General features: G+C 43.7%; 1 protein-coding gene across 5 annotated transcripts in view; it reads left to right on the top strand.

Moving 5' to 3' along the window:
- Nucleotides 1-19294, top strand: part of PTPN3 (protein tyrosine phosphatase non-receptor type 3) — a 122511-nt gene that overhangs the window by 29647 nt on the left and 73570 nt on the right. For 3 of the 5 annotated variants that reach the window (XM_039475042.2, XM_039475040.2, XM_010335980.3), the window contains exons 2-5: nucleotides 7841-7995; nucleotides 14305-14412; nucleotides 14491-14533; nucleotides 17130-17208. In XM_039475042.2, the coding sequence (XP_039330976.1) occupies nucleotides 7858-7995; nucleotides 14305-14412; nucleotides 14491-14533; nucleotides 17130-17208 (368 nt within the window). In that variant the 5' untranslated portion in view covers nucleotides 7841-7857. Of the gene's footprint in view, nucleotides 1-4458; nucleotides 4721-7840; nucleotides 7996-14304; nucleotides 14413-14490; nucleotides 14534-17129; nucleotides 17209-19294 lie in introns of those variants that run through there. The other 2 variants (XM_039475041.2, XM_039475044.2) reach the window with 2 other exon arrangements.

The raw sequence follows: 19294 nt of genomic DNA, 5'->3' as shown, positions 1-19294 counted from the left end.
TGGTGTGTCTCTGTGTGTATATAGACAAGAGAGAGAGGGGAAACAAAGGGTATGTGGGCCGGACACGATGGCTCACGCCTGTAATCCTAGCACTTTGGGAGGCTGAAGCAGGCAAATCACCTGAGGTCTGGAGTTCAAGACCAGCCTGGCCAACATGGTGAAGCCCTGTCTCTACTAATAATACAAAAATTAGCCAGGCATATAGTGGTGCATGCCTGTAATCCCAGCTACTCAGGAGGCTGAGGCACAAGAATCACTTGAACCTAGGAGGTGGAGGTTGCAGTGAGTTGAGATCATTCCACTACACCCCAGCCTGGGTGAAAGAGTAAGACTATCTCAAAAAAAAAAAAAAAAAAGTGTATATGGCTAAATGTTAACAGTTGAATCCAGGGCAAAAGTGTTATGCACGAGTGATGTTTTTCTTGCAACTTTTCTGTAAGTTCAGAAAATTATTGAGGCACAAGAATTGCTTGAACCCAGGAGGTAGAGGTTGCAGTGAGTTGAGAACATTCCACTGCACCCCAGTCTGGGCAACAGAGTGAGACTCTATCTCAAAAACAAAATAAATAAAGTGTATTTGGCAAAATATTAACAAAAGGGCAAAAGGGTTATACAGGAGGTATGTTTTTCTTACAACTTTTCTGTAAGTTCATAAAATTATTTTGTTTTAAAATGCAGTTTCCTGGGCCCTTACTGAACCAAAATCTCTGGATAGTAACCAAGAATCTGCATTTTAACAAGTCTGTAGATGATTCTTGTATACACTAGTTTTAAGTCACCGGCTAAAAAGAAAGTCTCATTTTAGTCACTATTTTTTTAGTAACTTAATCAGTGAGCAGACATTCTTAGTTTGAGCTCATCTTAATGTTTAATAAACTATAAATAAATCCCTGCCCAAATGTTTGTAAAAAAATTTTACAAAGTCTTGCTCTGTTGCCCAGGTTGGAGAGCAGTGGTGTAATCATAGCTTCCTATAGCCTTGACCTCCTAAGCTCAAGTGATTCTCCCACCTCAGCCTCCCAAATAGCTAGGACTACAGGCAGGTGCCACCAGGCCCAGCTATTTTTTTTTTTTAATTTTTGTAGATATGAGGGTCTAGCCAGTAAATTTTATCTTTATAAGGGAATGCCCCACTTACTTCAGAGGAATTTAAGGAACAGTTAGCCCTGCCTTTAAAACAGACTGGAATGAAAAGCTGTCCTGTTTGAGGTACCGACAGCAATAGGAAAGTGTGGTTTCTGTTTTCTTAAAGGCATGAGCAATGCGAGTGATTATTCCTTGTTGGGGGCCTGGTTGGTCCCCCCAAAAAAACTCGTCACCATGTAATGCAACCCAGCATCTGTGTGTCTACAGTGACAAGGAAGAGAGAACAACCCTGGTACTATATTAGCAGCTAAATGAATGAAGCCTGTGTCTGCAATACATTAAATACGGGCATTTGATGAGAAGCGCACTTAATTTGATGAGTCATTGTCTAGGGTGGTTGATAGTACAGGTACTTTTCCATGCTAGAAATGCCCTTCTCCAGATCAGTTATCTGTTAGGGCTCAGAAATAGCTAAAAGGAAAAAAAGGGCGGAGGGAGAGGGAAGAAAGCACTTTCCTCAGTTCATAGGGAAGAATAATTCGGGAAAGGGAATTGAGCTACAGAGAAGGGCTTCTGTACTGCAAAAAGGATTTTTGAAATAAGCTGAACTGTAAGCAATAAGCAAAAAAGGAGAGCAGAGCTGTCCCTTTTTCCTTTAAACTGTCAGCGTAGGAGGTGGCGTGTCTTCCCTTTGTCGCCACTAGGTGGTGGCATTGGGCTAGACCAGCTTGATGATACTGTATAAGCTGATTGCTGTAGCAAACCACCCATGATTCGTTTATACAGGTTACTTACAAATTGGGTGTTTATAAATCAAGACTGTTTTCTTCTTCTGTTTTCTTCAACCAAACTCACATTCTTCAATTAGAGGCCTGAATCCCTTGCTTTAAAAAAATAAGAATATGGAATACTTTGCCCTTTATTTATTTATTATTGTCTTGAGATAGAGTCTGACTGTCACTCAGGCTGGAGTTGCAGTGGCACAATTTTGGCTCACTGAAATCTCTGCTTCCCGGGTTCAAGCGATTCTCCTGACTCAGCCTCCCAAGTAGCTGAGATCACAGGTGTGTGCCACCACACCTGGCTAATTTTTTTGTTTTTAGTAGAGAGGGGATTTCACCATGTTTGCCAGGCTGGTCTCGACCTCCTGACCTCAGGTGATTTGCCCACCTGGGCCTCCCAAAGTGCTGGGATTACAGGCGTGAGCCACTGCACTGGCCTCAATTTAAAATTTTACAGTGGAGTTGGGTTTGCCCTGTCACTTGCATGTGTTCCTCTCCCTTCTTTCTGTCTGGTTCATTGGCTTGTGAAAGAACCATTTCCCAGATCCATGTGTAGACAGATCCTTAGGAAATAAAGCAGCAGTATTACCTCCTTCTTGTCTCAGGCTTCGGGGCAGCCAGGGAGGGGCCCCAGTAGCAGCCCTATTACCTAACCCTGACTCGCAGGGCTCTGGTGTCTCTCATGTGCAGGGCGTGGCAATTTGTGCCAGCATGCTCCTGCCTCTGGTTCCCCTGAGTTTGTAGAGCAGCTCAAAGGTATATCACGTATCTATAAACCCTCCTTTTTAACTCTAGCAAGCTGTCTTTATTAAAGTGAGTACATAAAACTTTAAGAAATGGAACATTCATATATCTGTAAGTTGTTCAAAATTAGGATTGCCCTACAAAATCTGGAATCTGTAGACAGCACCTGGTGGCATTAGAAGATTTATTATTATTTATTAGAACATTAGTAAAATACTTTTTATTGAGTGCCTGGCATGTGTGCCACATGTGCTAAGCACTTTCCATGTGCCACTCTAACTCTCATGGTCTTTATTGTGCCTCTACTGTTTCCAAAGTGAGGTGTTGCCCCTTTCAATAATACGTTTTCCAAATACAATCTTTGATTAAAGACTGTATTCACAGTAGAGCTTCAATTGCTATTGTTTAAAACATTCTAAAGTTATAATGGATGTTTAAACTCATGCAAAGAACAGGCTTGGCTTCCATATTATAAAATGCACAGCAGCAGCTGTAATCACTTGTGGTCAGAGAGGCCAGCATGTTCCTGGTTGGGTTGTGGCTTTATTTAGAATTAAGAGGCTTATAAAGGAAGCCATAGAAACCCTGAGTTCCCCAATTGCTGTGGTACAGGAAACAGGGCAGTTAGTCAGCATCCATTGTCACGACCAGATTGTTTAAGATGTAATTTCAAGACAATCTGAAAATACCACATGGCTCAATTATTTGGCTATTCAACATCAGGCTCATTCTTACCAAGGTTTGCTTTAGGAACCATTATAGGAAGATTTCTGCAGCTTTCATAAAATACATATTTATGACATTGTCATTAGGTTTCAAGCCCTTTATGTAACAATCAGAGATGGACATGAGACGGGAAAGTCTGTTTGAGTTACTGGTTAGCTTTATTTTGTCAGCTGGCTGTGTGACTGTGCTGGACAGCATCACTGCTAACTGTGGTGAAATGAATAAGCCCCAGCAGCATGAATGCCAGCATGAGCTATGAGGAGCTGCTCAGGTGAAGTTTGAAAATCAATGTCCAACATTGGACATTGGTGACTTTCATTTGGAGGCACTTGTTTCAAATCTTAGTTTTTTCTGCCTGGGGTCATTGTGTGACTATCTCTGTTTTAGCTGCTCCACAGAACAACTGCCCACCTCTCTTCACACACAGCGAATTCATCCACACAATGAATGGTTTAGATTCTGTAGAGCCTGTATTCTAAGGCCATCCATCCAAAACACACCCAGAGGTTCCCTGGAAACCCACTCCTCTGGTCCTCGCCTCCCTGGCTGTTACTTTGAGGGCTTTACCAAAGGGAAAATGATTCTGTGCCACACCCAGGGATGCTGAATCACCACTTGAAGGGGGGGGAGGGTTGTGGGGACAGGCAATTTTTAAAAGCTCCCCAGGTGATTCTGATGTGCGCCTCCCACTAAAACCGACTTGTAATGGTTCTATTGTGTCTTTTGAAAAAAAATGTAACCCACCTGAGATTCTTAGACAAGAACTAAAAAATAAAATTGACATTTTAAAGTCAATGTGGTTAAAGCATTATGGAACACATTTGTTGTCATTTGATAACTTTTTGTATTACTCAGAAAATGCATCCCTGCTTCTGATGACATTTTCATTGGAAAGGGCAAGGCGGAGGTGGTGGGGTGGGTGGAATTTTATAAGTGACTGAATAAGTTTTTTTGCACTGTTGGTCCCAGGAATTTTTTTTATTAATATTTGAGGTTCCCTATCCTTATCTAAGGGAGGTTTACTTGGAGCTCCTTAAATATAATGATAAAAAGACCAAGTGCCTCTCTTCCTGGATGTACTTTCTGCACCTAATCGCTGCCCCCTTGCCTTTCCCTGAAGCTTCTTGGCGCTCCAGTCAGCTTTGGCCAGTCTGCTTTGGCCATATCCTTCTGAGAGGTGAGTCACTACTCCTTGCTACTGACTCGCAAATCTTTTCTCTGGCCCCACCCTGACATTAGGTAATTTTCCAATTACCTGTGACTTGCTTCTCCCAGAACGGACCCTGGCAGCAGCAGCTTGGTCATCACCGGGGAGACAAGATGACGACTCTTGGGTCCTGTCCAGGCCTACTTGAATCAGAGTCTGCATTTTAACAAGATCTGTAAGCACTCTGTACACACACTGCACTGTGAGAAGCACTGGTCTATGGGACATCTGTCTTCTCTCCCGTCTGCATTCCTTCTTTCTTTTCTTCTTTTTTTTTTTTTTTAAGAGATAGAGTCTCGCTGTGTTGCCCAGGGTGGACTCTTACTCCTAGCCTCAAACAGCCCTCCCACCTTGGCCTCCAGAGTAGCTGGGACTGCAGGTGGGCACTATCGTACCAGACTCCCCATCTAATTTCTACTTAGACCCCACCCCATCCTTCTCAAGTTTGTCTATCCTGTTGTACTGCTATACAGTTTTGTTGTACTGCAGTACTGCTATGTAGTCTGTTGTGCAGACTATAAATCTTGGCTTCGTTTTCTATTTCATTCTTCCTTCCATTCATTTGGACATTTGCTAACTGCCTACCAGACCTAGGTTTGAAAGTACAATGAGCAAAAGCAGACCTACCCTTGTGGGGCTTTGCATCTAGTGGGAGAAGCAGATATACATATCATCAGTTGTAAGTGTGAAATGAGGATGAGCACTAGTGAGTGAACTCTGTCACTCAAATCTGTGACTGGTTAGGGAGGCCGGGGAAGGCTTCCCAGAGGAAGTGGTGCGTGTGCTGAACACTGACCAGGAACTGGAGTTAATCAGATGAAGAGGAGCTGGAAGAGCTTTGCAAGCAGAAGGAATAGCATATGCAGAGGCCTAGTCCATCAGAGAAAGTTTGCAGATAATTAATAAAAACTAATTATTCTCAGGCCCTTCCTCTTTATTTGCTCTTTCACCCAAGACCATCAGATTTGTATCTTCTCCATTCCCTGAGCCAATTTGCTTTGTAAAATAACTTCACTTCTTTTTTTTTTTTTTTTTGCCCCCGAGACAGAATTTTGTTCTTTTTGCCCAGGGATTGCAATGGCACGATCTCAGCCCGCTGCAACCTCCACCTCTTGGGTTCAAATGCTTCAGCATCTAGAGTAGCTGGGATTACAGGCATGTGCCACCATGCCCGGCTAATTTTGTATATTTAGTAAAGATGAGATTTCACCGTGTTGGCCAGGCTGGTCTCGAACTCCTGACCACAGGTGATGTGTCCACCTCGGCCTCCCAGAGTGCTGGGATTATAGGCATGTGCCACCATGCCTGGCTGATTTTGTATTTTCATCATGTTGGCCAGGCTAGTCTCAAACTCCAGACCTCAGGTGATCCACCCGCTTCGGCCTCCCAAAATGCTGGGATTACAGGTGTGAGTCCCCGCACCCCGCTGCTTCCTGTATTCTTTGTAGAGGCCTACATCCTTCCACCTACATGATATTGTCATGTCCTCAGCTGCACACCTTTCCAGTCTTTTCACCTACCTCTCCACCATTTAATTCACCAGTTAAACCAGTTTCCTTACTGTTCCCTAATACCATGGTCAGATTTTGAATGCCCTCTAATTCCCTCTTCATAAATATTGTACTCTTTTTTTTTTTTTAAAGTAAAGTTGTTATAAAAACATACATACAGAAAAGTACACAAATCATAAATGTAGAGCTTGGTAAATTTTCACAAAGTGACTACACCAGTGTCATTAGCACCCACATCAAGAAATAGAAGATTAAAAGCATCCCAGAAAACCCTTCCCCTCACTACACACAAAGGTAACCATTATCCGTTCTTCTATCAGCATCGATTAGTTTTGCCTGTTTGTAAACTTTATATAAATGGAATCATGCAGCAGATAATCTATTGTGTCTCATGTCTTCCTCAACTTAAAGCAACTGATTCATGTTTTACATGTAATGGTAGTTCATTTCTTTCTTCTGCTGTATAGTATTGTATGATATGACTGTACCACAATTTATCCATTCTACATTTGATAGATGGGGTCTTTTCCAGTTTAGGACTATTATGAAGTTTCTTTTTTGTTATTGTTATAAATTATTATTAGATACATATTGTGGACCAAATCTTTGAATTGTCGTGACTTAAAAAAAAAATTTTTTTAACTTGTAAGTTCTGAGTACATGCACAGGTTTTTTTTATATAGGTAAATTGCCTGTCACGGGGGTTTGGCATACAGATTATTTTGTCAACTGGGTCATAAGTGTAGTACCCGATACGCAGTTTTTCAATCCTCACCCTCCTCCCACAGTTCACCCTCATGTAGGCCCTGGTGGCTATTATTCCCTCCTTGGTGTCCATATGTGCTCAAAGTTTGGCTCCCACAAGATTCTGGTACATGTCTTTTAGTGAGTGAATATACATTTTTCTGCTGGGAGTGTGCCCATGACTGAAATGGTTATAGCACAATAAATGCATATGTTCAGCTTTAGTAGATACCATTCAGCAGTTTTCCATAGTACAGCAGTTATGTTCTCACCAGCAGCGTGTGAGAGTTGTGGTTGCTGCACACCCTCTGTAGTTTTGCCAGTCTTGAATCATAGTGGTTCTCTGGTGGGCATGTGGTCCTGTTGCTTTGTGGTTTCATTTGTATTTCCTTGATAGCTAATGTGGTTGAGTACCTGTTTTGTTTTCTTCCTATTTTCTGCGGAGTTTTCTGTTATTCTCACTAGGTTAACGGGAGCACTTCATGTATTCTTTGTAGACATATATATTGCCAGTATCTCCTACCACTCTGTCAGTTGCCTTGTGACTGCCTTAATGGTGTCTTTCAATGAATAGAGGTCCTTAAATTTTAATACTAGTTTATCAATAAATCTTTTCATGTTTGAAATCACATTTATACTGGGTATAGTTCTGTAAAACCTTAGAGGTAAAACACATGTGTACATAAAATTGTGAAACATAAATAAAAATTTAAAAGCCTAGGAAATATAAATCAGAAATATAACTTTTACCTTAGACTAGGGAGGACCAGGGAAATATAAATATTACCTCAGACCAGGGAGCTAATAAGACACGCAAATAAGCCATGTAATACTATGAACATATAATTTAGCAACACATTTTGCTTAGAGCATCTTAGAATTCAAAACTCCATTGGAAACATGATCTGCTGTGTTGTTCTCATTATCTGTGAGTCCCTCAAACTACGGTATCAAGAGGATCAAATCTGACAGGTATCTGCATTCACAAGTAACTAGTGATTCGCATATCAAAATACTAACAGGTGTATCTTATGTAACAGGTTATTCAACGATAGTTATGACCTCCCGGTTACGTGCGTTGGGTGGAAGAATTAATAACATACGCACCTCAGAGTTACCCAAAGAGAAAACTCGATCCGAAGTCATCTGCAGCATCCGTTTTTTAGATGGCTTGGTACAGACGTTTAAAGTTACTGTAAGTTCTCTACTTTTTTAATTTTTCCTGAATTAATGCTTCTAACAGTTTTCATTTCTTGGCTTACAAAATGTAGAAAAAATAAATAAAGTGAAAACTTGAGATCTTGTATGTTGAGGTTGTGCTGGAAATACTTAAAAATTTTGCCACCATTTCACCTCTACCCTGAGGGTCTTTCCCCTTCCTCTGTGTGACGTAAATTGTTTGATGCTCAGATGTTGGTGCGTCTGTGGAGTCCTCATCCACCTTCTGAAGGAGACTGGTTCAGGAAGTGAATGAGGACTCCATGGAAGCACCAGCATCTGCACATGATGGTGAGATTGTGTGTGTGTGTGTGTGTGTGTGTGTGTGTGTGTGTTTCATTAGAGCCCATGACAGGTTGCATTTTTTAAGTAATAATTAGGATATATGTTGCCCATGAAACTGTGAGCTCCTTGAAAACAAGAAAGAATAGAAAGGGTGTTGTTTCCCCTGTTCCTGGCACAAGACTGGGCACACAGCAGGTGCTCATTAAATGTGTGAGTAAATGGGTTGTGAAACCACCAGCCCCACAGATGGCAGGGCTTGGGAAGGTCCTGGCTCATCCCACTTAAAGCCCATGGAAGAGCCAGTGCTAGAAAAGAGGTCTCCAGTCTCGCAGGCCAGCCACAGGACCATGGCTGCCTATGGTGCCCACCCAGCCCAGTCATCACCTGGGCCCATGACCTTTGCCTGTCTCTCCCATCCTCTGGCCAGTCCTAAAGGGGTCTGCCCCAGCCTGGAAAGTTCAGTGTGCAAGGAAAGGCATCAGAAGAGAGGACAGGGGATGAGAGAGCAACTGAGGGAACAGTAAAAGGCCACAAGAATGTAAAAGTTAACAAAAACTGGCCTCTGGGTCTTCTGCACACCCCCTGCAAGTTTGCCCACTGCCAATCCCAGATGATCATGGGCCTTGATGCCAGCAGGAAAAGAAGGCAGTTCACATGGAATCTTAGCACAATGGCTGCTGTATCTCCTTGGCTGCAGCTGTCTCCCTGTCAGTGCAGAAGACTCAGTGGATAACCAAGGTCACAGGAGTGTGGGCTCCTCGCCTAGCAGATAATAGAAATGGGCAGTAGAGATGGATGTTTCCCAGCGCTCCACCCTACTCTTCCACACACTTCCACAATCGCCCAGGCCTCCAACCCTTCCCCAGTGTCAGGGCATCAGTTTTTTGTAGGTGGGAAATGTAAGAAGTGAAAACTCCAGCAAGGAAATTCAGTTGTCTAGTGAGGTGTCTCCAAAGTCTAACTAGGGGGGCTACAACATACACCTGGGACCTGTTTCTTCAGAAGCCAGTTTAGAGATAAACATCCTCTCAGGAGGACTGTCCAAAAGACTATTCTGCAATTCTGGAAATGTTCTGTATCTGCACTAACCCATAGGGGGTCCCCCAGCCACATGTGGCAATTGAACACTTGAAATATACCCGAAGAACTTTTTTTTTTTTTTTTTTTTTTTTTTTTGAGACGGAGTTTCGCTCTTGTTACCCAGGCTGGAGTGCAATGGCGCCATCTCGGCTCACCGCAACCTCCGCCTCCTGGGTTCAGGCAATTCTCCTGCCTCAGCCTCCTGAGTAGCTGGGATTACAGGCACGAGCCACCATACCCAGCTAATTTTTTGTATTTTTATTAGAGACGGGTTTTCACCATATTGACCAGGATGGTATCGATCTCTCGACCTTGTGATCCACCCGCCTCGGCCTCCCAAAGTGCTGGGATTACAGGCTTGAGCCACTGCGCCCGGCCGAACTTTTTTTTTTTTTTTCCTAAAACAAGGTCTTTCTCTGTCATCCAAGCTGAAGTGCAGTGGTGTGATCCCGGCTCACTGCAGCTTTGACCTGGGCTCAAGCAATCCTCCCACTTCAGCCTTCCAAGCAACTTGGACTACAGGCACGCACCACTACACCCATCTAATTTTTTTTTTTTTTTTTTTTTTTTTTTTTGTAGAAACAAAGCCTCACTAACTTGTCCAGGCTGGTGTCAAACGCCTGAGCTCAGGCAATCCTCCCATGTCACCCTCCTGCAGTGCTGGGATTGCAGGCATGAGCCACCATGCCTGGCTTAAGTTTTTATCTTATTTTTTAATTAAAATGGAGGCATTTTAATTTTTTTATGAACTACTAAAGACTGCTTCCATTTTAATTAAAAATATTTTTAATTAGCTCATTGTCTCCACTTTGGATTGCTCAGCCTTGGTGAACGTTTCTTAAAGTATGTCAGAAGCTCCTACAATGTGTGTTATAGATGTCAATCCCTTCTCCTGCCTGGGTATTTTGAAACTTGCTCGCCTGGGGGTGGGACCTGAGAATCTGCATTGTAATTTCTCCCCGAGTTGTCTAGATGTGCCATGGTCAGTGTGCCGTGGTCGATGTGCTGTGGAGTTGGAGAACCACTGATTTAGGGGTCTCTTGGCTAGGTCGTAAATATTTCCCTTAACAAGAAACTACTTTAGGTCTACAGAACCTTGTCTTATATGATTTCCTTTTTAACATAATCTTTCATAGAATTTTGTGATAACACAAGTTCCGTGAAGGTCACAAATGTATCTTCCAGGCGCTGTACACTAATAGTTTAGTATATGTCTGGCTTCTTTGTTAAAATGTATGTCTGTCTGTCTTGGAACGGTTCTTAAACAGTATTTCCTCTTCCTGAAAAGATCATGTTTGTTTCTGTATAACTATATATTCATTCAGCACATGTTTATTGAGCACTTACTGTGAACCAAGCTTTGTTGTAGGTACAAAAAAATGGCAACAGTGCACAAAACAGAGCAAAGTCCCTGCCTTTTTGAAGCCAACATCCTAGTGGGAAAGATGGGCCGTAAAAAGTATGTGCTGAGTCAGGCGGTATTACGCGCTCTGCAGAAAAATAAAGTAGAACAAGAAGGAGAGAGTTGCAGGGCAGGGTGAGGTCACCATTGTATAGAAGTGACCTGAGAAGGCCCCACTGATGAGATCAAAGAACTGTGTGGTCGTCTGGAGGAAGCACATCCCAGGGAGAAGGAACAGCAGTGCAAAGGCCCTGAGGCTAGAGCCCGCTCCCTGTGTTTGTAGAACTCGGTGAAGTCTGTAGTGGAATGAGCCAGGGGATAGTGTAGCAGGAGATGAGGGCAGAGATAGTGGGTGGAGGATTGCATGGAGCCTTGGAGATCATTCTGAGGGCACTGGCTTTTTTTTTCTACATGAGGTGGAAAGCACTGGGGCTCTGTCCACAGTCAACTGTAGGAGGGAGGAGCCGAAAGACTGACGTGGCATTCCAGGGCAGAAATGATGACCAGTGGACATGGTGGCTCTGTGGGGCTGGCTAAGAGGAAACTGAACCCAGAAGGACTTTGAAGGTAGAGCCAATAGGGTTTACTGATAGATGGGATTTGGAATGGGAAAGAACAGGCGGCCTCAGGGTGACTCCCAGGTTTTTGGCCTGAGCAATGCAGCAATATAGAGTTGCAGTTTATTGAGATGGGGAAGACTGTGGGAAGAGCAGGTCTGAGGGCAGAAGTCATCAGTTCTGCTGTGGGCATGTGGCAGTGGAGAGGTATGTTATTCATCTATGTAGCAGTGTAGGAATGGTGTGAGATAGAATAGTCAGGAGGTCAGGGGATGGGTCCAGGCTGGGGATACAGATGTGGATATCACCAGGATAAAGATGATATTTCAAGCTGAAACTGGAGGAGATCCCCTGAGAAGCAAGTAGAGAGAAGCTGTGAATGGTGCCTAAGGGTAGGAGAGGTGAGGAGCAGGCACTAAAGGAGTCTGAGAAGGACTGGCCAGGGAGGCAGGAGGAAGCCAAGGGCGAAGGTCTGAGAATCCCAGCAGAAGGAGAAGCTCTGTGAAAAGGGGAGAAGACAAGTACCTACCCTGAGTGAGCATCATCTCAAGCCTTAGAACAGGCTGGGTACCGTGGTTAATGCCTGTAAACTCAGCACTTTGGGAGGCCACAGCAGGAGGATCCCTTGAGTTTGAGGTTACAGTGAGTTATGATTTACCACTGCACTCCAGCCTGGGCAATGGAGCAAGACCCTGTCTCTGAAAAAAAATGAAAGTCTTAGAGCAGAGCCTGGTGAATAGTGAGCACCCAGAAATTCTTAGTGATGAACATCGTTGTTCTTATCACATGGCTGCCACCCCAAGCTTCCAGCAGCCTGGTTCAAAGCTGAGTCACATGGAACTTGAGAAGTTAGAGGGCCTGGTTGCAATTTGGAATATACCTCACTTTATATCTTTCTATATGTAGGAATTTTCTGCACAGTCTCATTCAGACTCTTTAGCCCAGCCCATCTTGGGACCTGGAGCAGGTGTCACGGAAGCTGACTTGGATATCAGTCATTCTTTGCCCAGGGAGTGAGTCCTGGAGGTGACCTGGTACAGCCAAGATCACCTCTTGGGGGCAGGCCCAGGCCAGAAGGATTGTTCTTATTATAAATGTGTTTTTTAAAATATTTCAATTTTTTAATTATATTTTTAAATTTTTTTATATGTCCATTTTTTTCTGTTATGTTTCAATTTCTCTTAAGAATCAGGTGAATTATGCAGAATAGATACCTGTATGTATGGATTATGCACTCCAGAGGAGGAGAGGTAGTGGGAACAGAGAGGCTTTGGCATCAAACAGACCTGAGTCAGGCAGTCAGACTGTCCCTTGTCTGATGGTGCAAGGCACGGAGACTCTCAGTGCCTTTGCTCATTGGCAAGGGAGATGGTGATGACTACTACACTGTGCAAATTGTTGCAAAGATTAGAGATCATATATGAAAAGTGCCTCGGCATAATGTCTGGCGCCTTTGTAGATGTTCAGTGAATTGTAGTTAATATACATTAAATGTAATATAAAATCATATATAAATAATTCCAACAAGGGGAGCAGCTAGCTCTTTGACATATGGCGTGTCTGGTAACGTGCAATGTGTGGACTGGGTCATTCTTTCCCCACCTGTTGTTATTCTCTTGTGATGGATGGTGCCCTGGCTAGAAGAAGCAAGAGGTCCAAGCGCTCTTGGGCAGGAAAGGGGGCATGTTCAGGAAATAGGTGTGTCTCATGTTCCCACCCTTCAGACCAGATAATCTGAGGCTGCCCCAAAGAAGTCTCTGCAAAAGGGGCCTGATGGTTATCTAATTCTTCCAGTGCTGGTCACTGTGACCTATTTTCAGATACATTATTTGCTCTCAGGCACTCAAAAAAAGAGCTGCCTTGGCCTGTTCTATACATGGTCTATTTCTGACTCATATTGTCCTTTTAGTTAAATAGTTTGGTTCAAAGGATTCCTGCGAAGTCTACCTGTTAAAGTAGAATTTGCAGTTTTCCAAATGCTCCATGCTGTTTGCCATCAGCACACAACTGATGGGCCTTTGTGCCGGGCCATCTGATCCAAAGGCCTCTTTTTAGCTTGTGCACCTGGTGGGGAGGGCTGATGCTTGGACCTGGCCTCCTCCCAAACCCAGACTGGGGGTTGCTTTCTCTATGCCCCGGGTTGAGATGACCATTTGTGTGGTCCCCTTGGGTGTCCACTGTGCCTCAACTGTTTCACAGCCCTTGACGACGTTTGACACTCTGTTACAGCCACTGCCTCCACAGCCCGGGCAGGAAAAGGGAGCTTCTTACAGCCCTGTCCCCATTCCGGCAGCATGCCAGCCCCATAAACATAGAGTGGGTAAGGCAATCGAGTCCTGCTCTGGAGAGACGTGTAGTTGAACGTGCCCTCCAGCTTCTCACTTCAGATGACCGGAAGGGGAAGCAGGGAGGGAGATAAGCCCACCGGGTGGCACAGGCCAAATCACTCTGAGGCCATTTTGAATGGCATTTGAGTATTTTTAGCTGTCATCCTTTATGCGGTTAGGTGAGAGTTTTCCGTTCCTGGACATATACTTCGGTGGCTTCTCTAGGAGTAGAAACCACAGATGTGTCGTGAGGAGCCAACAGAAACCGCCCTGGGGTTAGCATTTCACTGTGGATAATCCACGGGAGGCCGCAGGGAATTTACTCTGATTATGAGAGCTGAGTTTTCCAATTTAGACATTATCACTTGGGAATTGCAGCTAAGGAGGAAGGAAGAAATCTTAGACAATTAAACTCATATTGTCTTAAATTGTGTTGGTGTCGTTTTTCTTAGCCCTACCTCCCATATGTGCTGTGTGGCTTCTTCAAATTTATTAAAGCTTTTCTTGTGGTGGGAAGTGTATGTGCATGGCATTTCTGAATATTTTAACTCTTCTTTTGCCTACAGTAAAAATGTTTTTACCACCAATTAATTTATTTTAAGACTTTTCCCACTTGATAATTTCTTTTGTTCTAGAAACAAGACACTGGTCAGGTTCTTCTGGATATGGTGTACAACCACCTGGGTGTGACTGAGAAGGAATATTTTGGTTTACAGCATGATGATGACTCCGTGGACTCTCCTGTAAGTGCCATTTTTTTTTTAAATGTGCTGAACTCCTTCACGGTTTGCTTTTATATTTTATGTTTTCTTGTCCAACAGAGATGGCTGGAATCAAGCAAACCCATCAGGAAGCAGTTAAAAGGTTGGTGTGATCTTTTCACTTCAACTGAACATTAGGCGTTAGTTATCACAGCCTGTTTCTCTCCCCCTATCATCAGTGCCTATGGCATCTGGGACCTGGAGTTCTGGGTGTCCAGAAGTCATGAATGAGCCATCTTCTCCCTGTCTGACTTCTGAGTCAGCAGAGATGCTTCCAGATCAACCCTCTAGTATCCTCCCTAGCTGTGGGCAAGAAAGGGAAAGGTGAGAGTAGGCAGCTCAGAGCAAGGGAGCTCACATTTCTTTATACAAGGAAGGAAAAGGAAGGAGGGTGGCCTTTCTTAGCCCAGTATGAGAGCCAGGGTGGAAGAGAGAGACAGAAAGATAGACAAACACAAACGCCTCATACTTTCCAACAGCATAGTTGCATTCACTGAAAACCATAGGTGGGTACCATAGGTAGGTAGTGTCACGAATATAAAAGGTTCAGGCCTCCCAACTACCACTTATCTCTCAGGCGTAGATCCCAGTGCTGCAGTTAACTCCCAGCTGGCTGGCCAATCAGGCCACACCATATCCCACCCTCTGCCCTGATCTGCTTTCAACCTGATGTTCCAACGTTGCCAGCATTTTTCCCTTTATGCCACTCGTGCCCCAGACAAAGCTAGCTGATCTGCAGGCCTCCTGGTGCCTCCCCTCAGTCTGTTCCATCTGCTGGGAATGCTTTTCCCTCCCACTTCCCACTCTCAAAATCCTGCCTTTCTTCAAGGCTGCTCAGATCTCACTTCCTCTCCTAGAAACCATGGCTCCCTTGACATTCCCTTAGATTTACCATCGCCCGTGTTGGGTCCCTGAGCACTCTCATCCTCATCTCTGTTATTTGCCTTTAGTTTCGTCTCAGAACTCCCAAGTTCTTGAGGTTTGGATCCTTGTTCTTTTTACCTCTGCATCCCCAAGGTGCCCAACACATAAAAAGTGGCCAGTACATGGCAGAGTGGAGAAGAGCAGGTAGATTTGTGCACACAGGTGTTCATATACTGGATCCCCCCCCAACACACACACACACCCCTGCCTCAGCACCCAGGCAGGAAGGAGTAGACACAGAGGCCTTTGCTCCCATCTCACTGCTGCCCCCACAGGGAGCCAGGTTCTCAAAGTTCTCTTCCATAAGCTGCATCCTCTGCATTCAGAAGTACCCATGGGAGCCACAGAGCCACTTGCAGACAAATACCTGCCCCATCCACATCCCCAGGAATGAGTCCACACAAGGCATGAATAGGTGTTTCATTCATTTTCTCATTAACTCGTGCTTTCAGTGAACATGTCCTGAGCTCAGACTATGGCAAGGTGCTGGGCTAAGCCCTGGGAATCTAGTGCAGATCAGATTTGGACTCTGCCCTCAAGGAGCCCACAGCCAAGTGTGCAGACAGCCCAGAGGAATTGACATTCTATGATAGTAGTAAGCACGATAGAGGACAGCCAGAAAGATAAAGAGGCTGTGCCTGCAGCACAGACATGACAAGTTTTAGAAGAGGGGGAGGGGAAGTGAACAAGCATCCCAAGGCAGCTAGAGGACAGCTCTCCCCTGTGGTGCTGATAGTCATAGCGCCACCCACTGGTACCTAGAGACAGGTACAGGTTTACTCAGGCACACAACCCCATAGAGATTCTTGGAGCACACGCTGCAGATGAAGAAAGAAAGCATTAAAGAGCAGGGAGGGTGGAGCCCAGGATGAACTAAGGTAGAGGAGGAGATCCAGCAGGCCAGTGAGAAGGTCTTGAGTTGCAGAGAGCAAGAAAGTGCTCGTGCCTAGATAGGGCCGGCAGATATTTACTGAGCAATAATGGTGAAATTGACATGAAGATCTTGGGATCTTAGCAACACAATCTGATCTTCTCCCGTTGCCGTATCTATCAGAAGAAATGGACTAATTTTATCCACACAAGCAAATTGACTCTGGATGTTGATGCGTAAAACCATATTTGAGTGTGTTCATTGTGTGATTTACTAGTATATTAATTTAATACACTTTGCATTAAAAGCATGAGATATTTTCTAGTTTAAAAATGATTTTGAAATGTGGTATAGCAGAATCAAAGATCTCGGGACTCTAATTCTGGTTTTGTCACCAGCTGTGTGACCAAAGCAAGTCACCTCTCTAAGCCATCAGCTTATCTGTAAAATGGGCTACCAGTAGCAGCCTAGCTCATTCATAGTCATGGTGGTGTTCACATGCAGGGCTGTACATGAAAATGCTTGAACCGTATGAATGGCTGCACAAACACAGGCTATTATTTCTTTGTAAACTTTGTGTAATATGCTGATTTAAGGATTTTTAAAATTTCTAATACAGATAACAGAGTGCAATGTTTAAACACAGCCCTAAGATAACCGTGTGATAGGAAGTCAATGATAACTCAGTCTGTGCTGATGTTGCATAAATATTTTACTTTTTGAAGACTTGGAGAGTTCTGAAACAATCAACTAATTTAACGCACTCCATATTTGAAATTAGCCCTTTTCTAATGGAAAAAAGCTATGATTGAGTGAAAAATGCATCACTTATGGAAGAGAAGCAACTTACATACATTGACTTTGTCAAAGAGAAAATTTAATTTGTTTTTGAAAAATGTTGTAGGAGGTTTCCCCTGTACCCTGCATTTTCGAGTAAGATTTTTTATACCTGATCCCAACACACTGCAGCAAGAACAAACCAGGTAATAACATTTTTTTAAAGTTTTCTATTTAGTGTATAAAAATGAGTAACCACTAAAAATGTACTCTTCATTTTATTACTATGGCCAAATAACTTCATCTGGGTGTAACTGCACCAACAATGATGATCCAGGTAAAAATCTGGGGTGCACAATACTGACATTCTAATCAATGAATTAGTTTTCAGTCTTGGGCCTGCTTCTCTTATCTCCTGATTTGGTGCCATTCCCAACATTCTCCCATCTGCCACCTTCTATCTCTCCTTCCACCGCCCTGGCCTCTCCTGCCTGCTGAAGACACTGTGATCAAAGGACAAAAAGTCATATTCTACTAAAGTAGACTGGATGTAGAAGACAAATTTGTAAAATAGTCATCCACAGGTCAAATAGCATGATGTCTCTGAAGAGCTAGAATCGAAGCTCTTGAAGATAACAAGACATTCTTGTTATAAGAATTTTCTTTTTTTTTTTTTTTTCTTTTTTTTATTTTGAGACGGAGTCTCTCTCTGTCGCCCCAGCTGGAGTTTAGTGGTGTGATCTCAGCTCACTGCAACCTCCGCCTCCCAGGTTCAAACAATCCTCCCATCCCAGCCTCCCAAGTAGCTAGGATTACAGGCATGCACCACCACACCTGGCTAATTTTTTTGCATTTTTAGTAGAGACAGGGTTTCACCAGGTTGGCCAGGCTGGTCTCAAACTCCTGACCTCAAGTGATCTGCCTGCCTCAGTCTCCCAAAGTGCTGGGATTACAGGCATGAGCCACCAGGCAAGCTTTTGTTAGAAAAATTTTCTATCAGATCTCCAGTTTACAAGAAGTAGAAAGGAGAGCAGGATGGATTCAGCTTGTCTTCTCAGTGAATCAGCAAGTGCAGGAAGTATGTGAACCAGATAAGGGAAAGAGGGCTGTATAGGAGTTGTTTACCCCTCAGGGCTTGGTGTCTCTCCCTACCCTGGATTGGTACGTGGGTTTTTCTGGGTGTGGAGGACAGAGTATTTGGAATGGAGGAAGAGAGTATAGCAGAAGAAAGTTGTTGCTATTTTAACACAGACTGCAGCAAACTCAACTTCCCCTCCCCTGTGGAAACATTAAGCCCTTTTGTTATGGATCCATTTATTTTTCTTAGGGAGGGAAGCAATCACACCAGAACAAAAGCAATAGATGCTTAGTATTGAATCCTGTTCTACATTCATTATGGCCAAAAGGCATCATCAAGGAAGCAGCATTAACTCAGACACAGAGTTCTGTCTTGTTTATTTTTTTTAGTAGTAATTACATGATCACATTTTAACTTGTAATATGTTGAAAGGCCAGATATTACTCTATTACTGTATTTTGCCTTCTTTGTGGACCTCCTCCCTCTACTATAGCAGACATTGGGGATTTGACTGTGTTTTTAATTACATTTTAAGCCAGTGTCCAAGGTGTCTGGTATGACACGTCAGGTGACCACATGGAAGCATGCCCTGTCCTCCGAGTTTCCCTCGTACCAGCTCTTCATGCTGGTAAACTGGGGATGGGATAGAAGCACTCAGCCCAGCAGGTTACTTCTTAAGCTGACAGACACAGAGCTGGTGATGAAATCTATAAGAACGTGTTTGAAATGACCCTACCAAGGCTTCCTCAGGCCAGTACTAAATAACACGCTGTGGGCCAGCCATGGTGACTCACACCTGTGAGCTTCCCAGCACTTCAGGAACCCAAGGCAGGAGGATCACTTGAGGCCAGGAGTTTGAAACCAGCCTGGGCAACATAGCGAGATCCTTCCTCTACAAAAATAAAAATAAAAAAAAGTAGTCAGGTGTTGTGGTGCATGCCCGTAGTCCCAGTGACTTGGGAGGCTAACTGGGAGGATCTCTAGGGCCCAGAAGTTCAGGGCTACAGTGAGCCATGATTGAACCACGCACTCCAACCTAAGTGATAGACTGAGACCCCATTGAAAAAAAAGGGCTCTATTGAAGGGATGTGTTAAAAATAACATGAATAATATGTGTGTGTATACATGTATATGTGTCTTTTATGTATATTATATATAATACATGTGTGATTATGTATATACATGTGTGTACATGTGTACATCCGTGTGTGTGG

Source organism: Saimiri boliviensis, chromosome 2 (assembly GCF_048565385.1).
Source record: "Saimiri boliviensis isolate mSaiBol1 chromosome 2, mSaiBol1.pri, whole genome shotgun sequence".
In the NCBI taxonomy this organism is placed as follows: Eukaryota; Metazoa; Chordata; class Mammalia; order Primates; family Cebidae; genus Saimiri; species Saimiri boliviensis.
The sequence above is the reverse complement of the archived record's forward strand: the minus strand, read 5'-3'. Positions and strand labels throughout refer to the sequence as shown.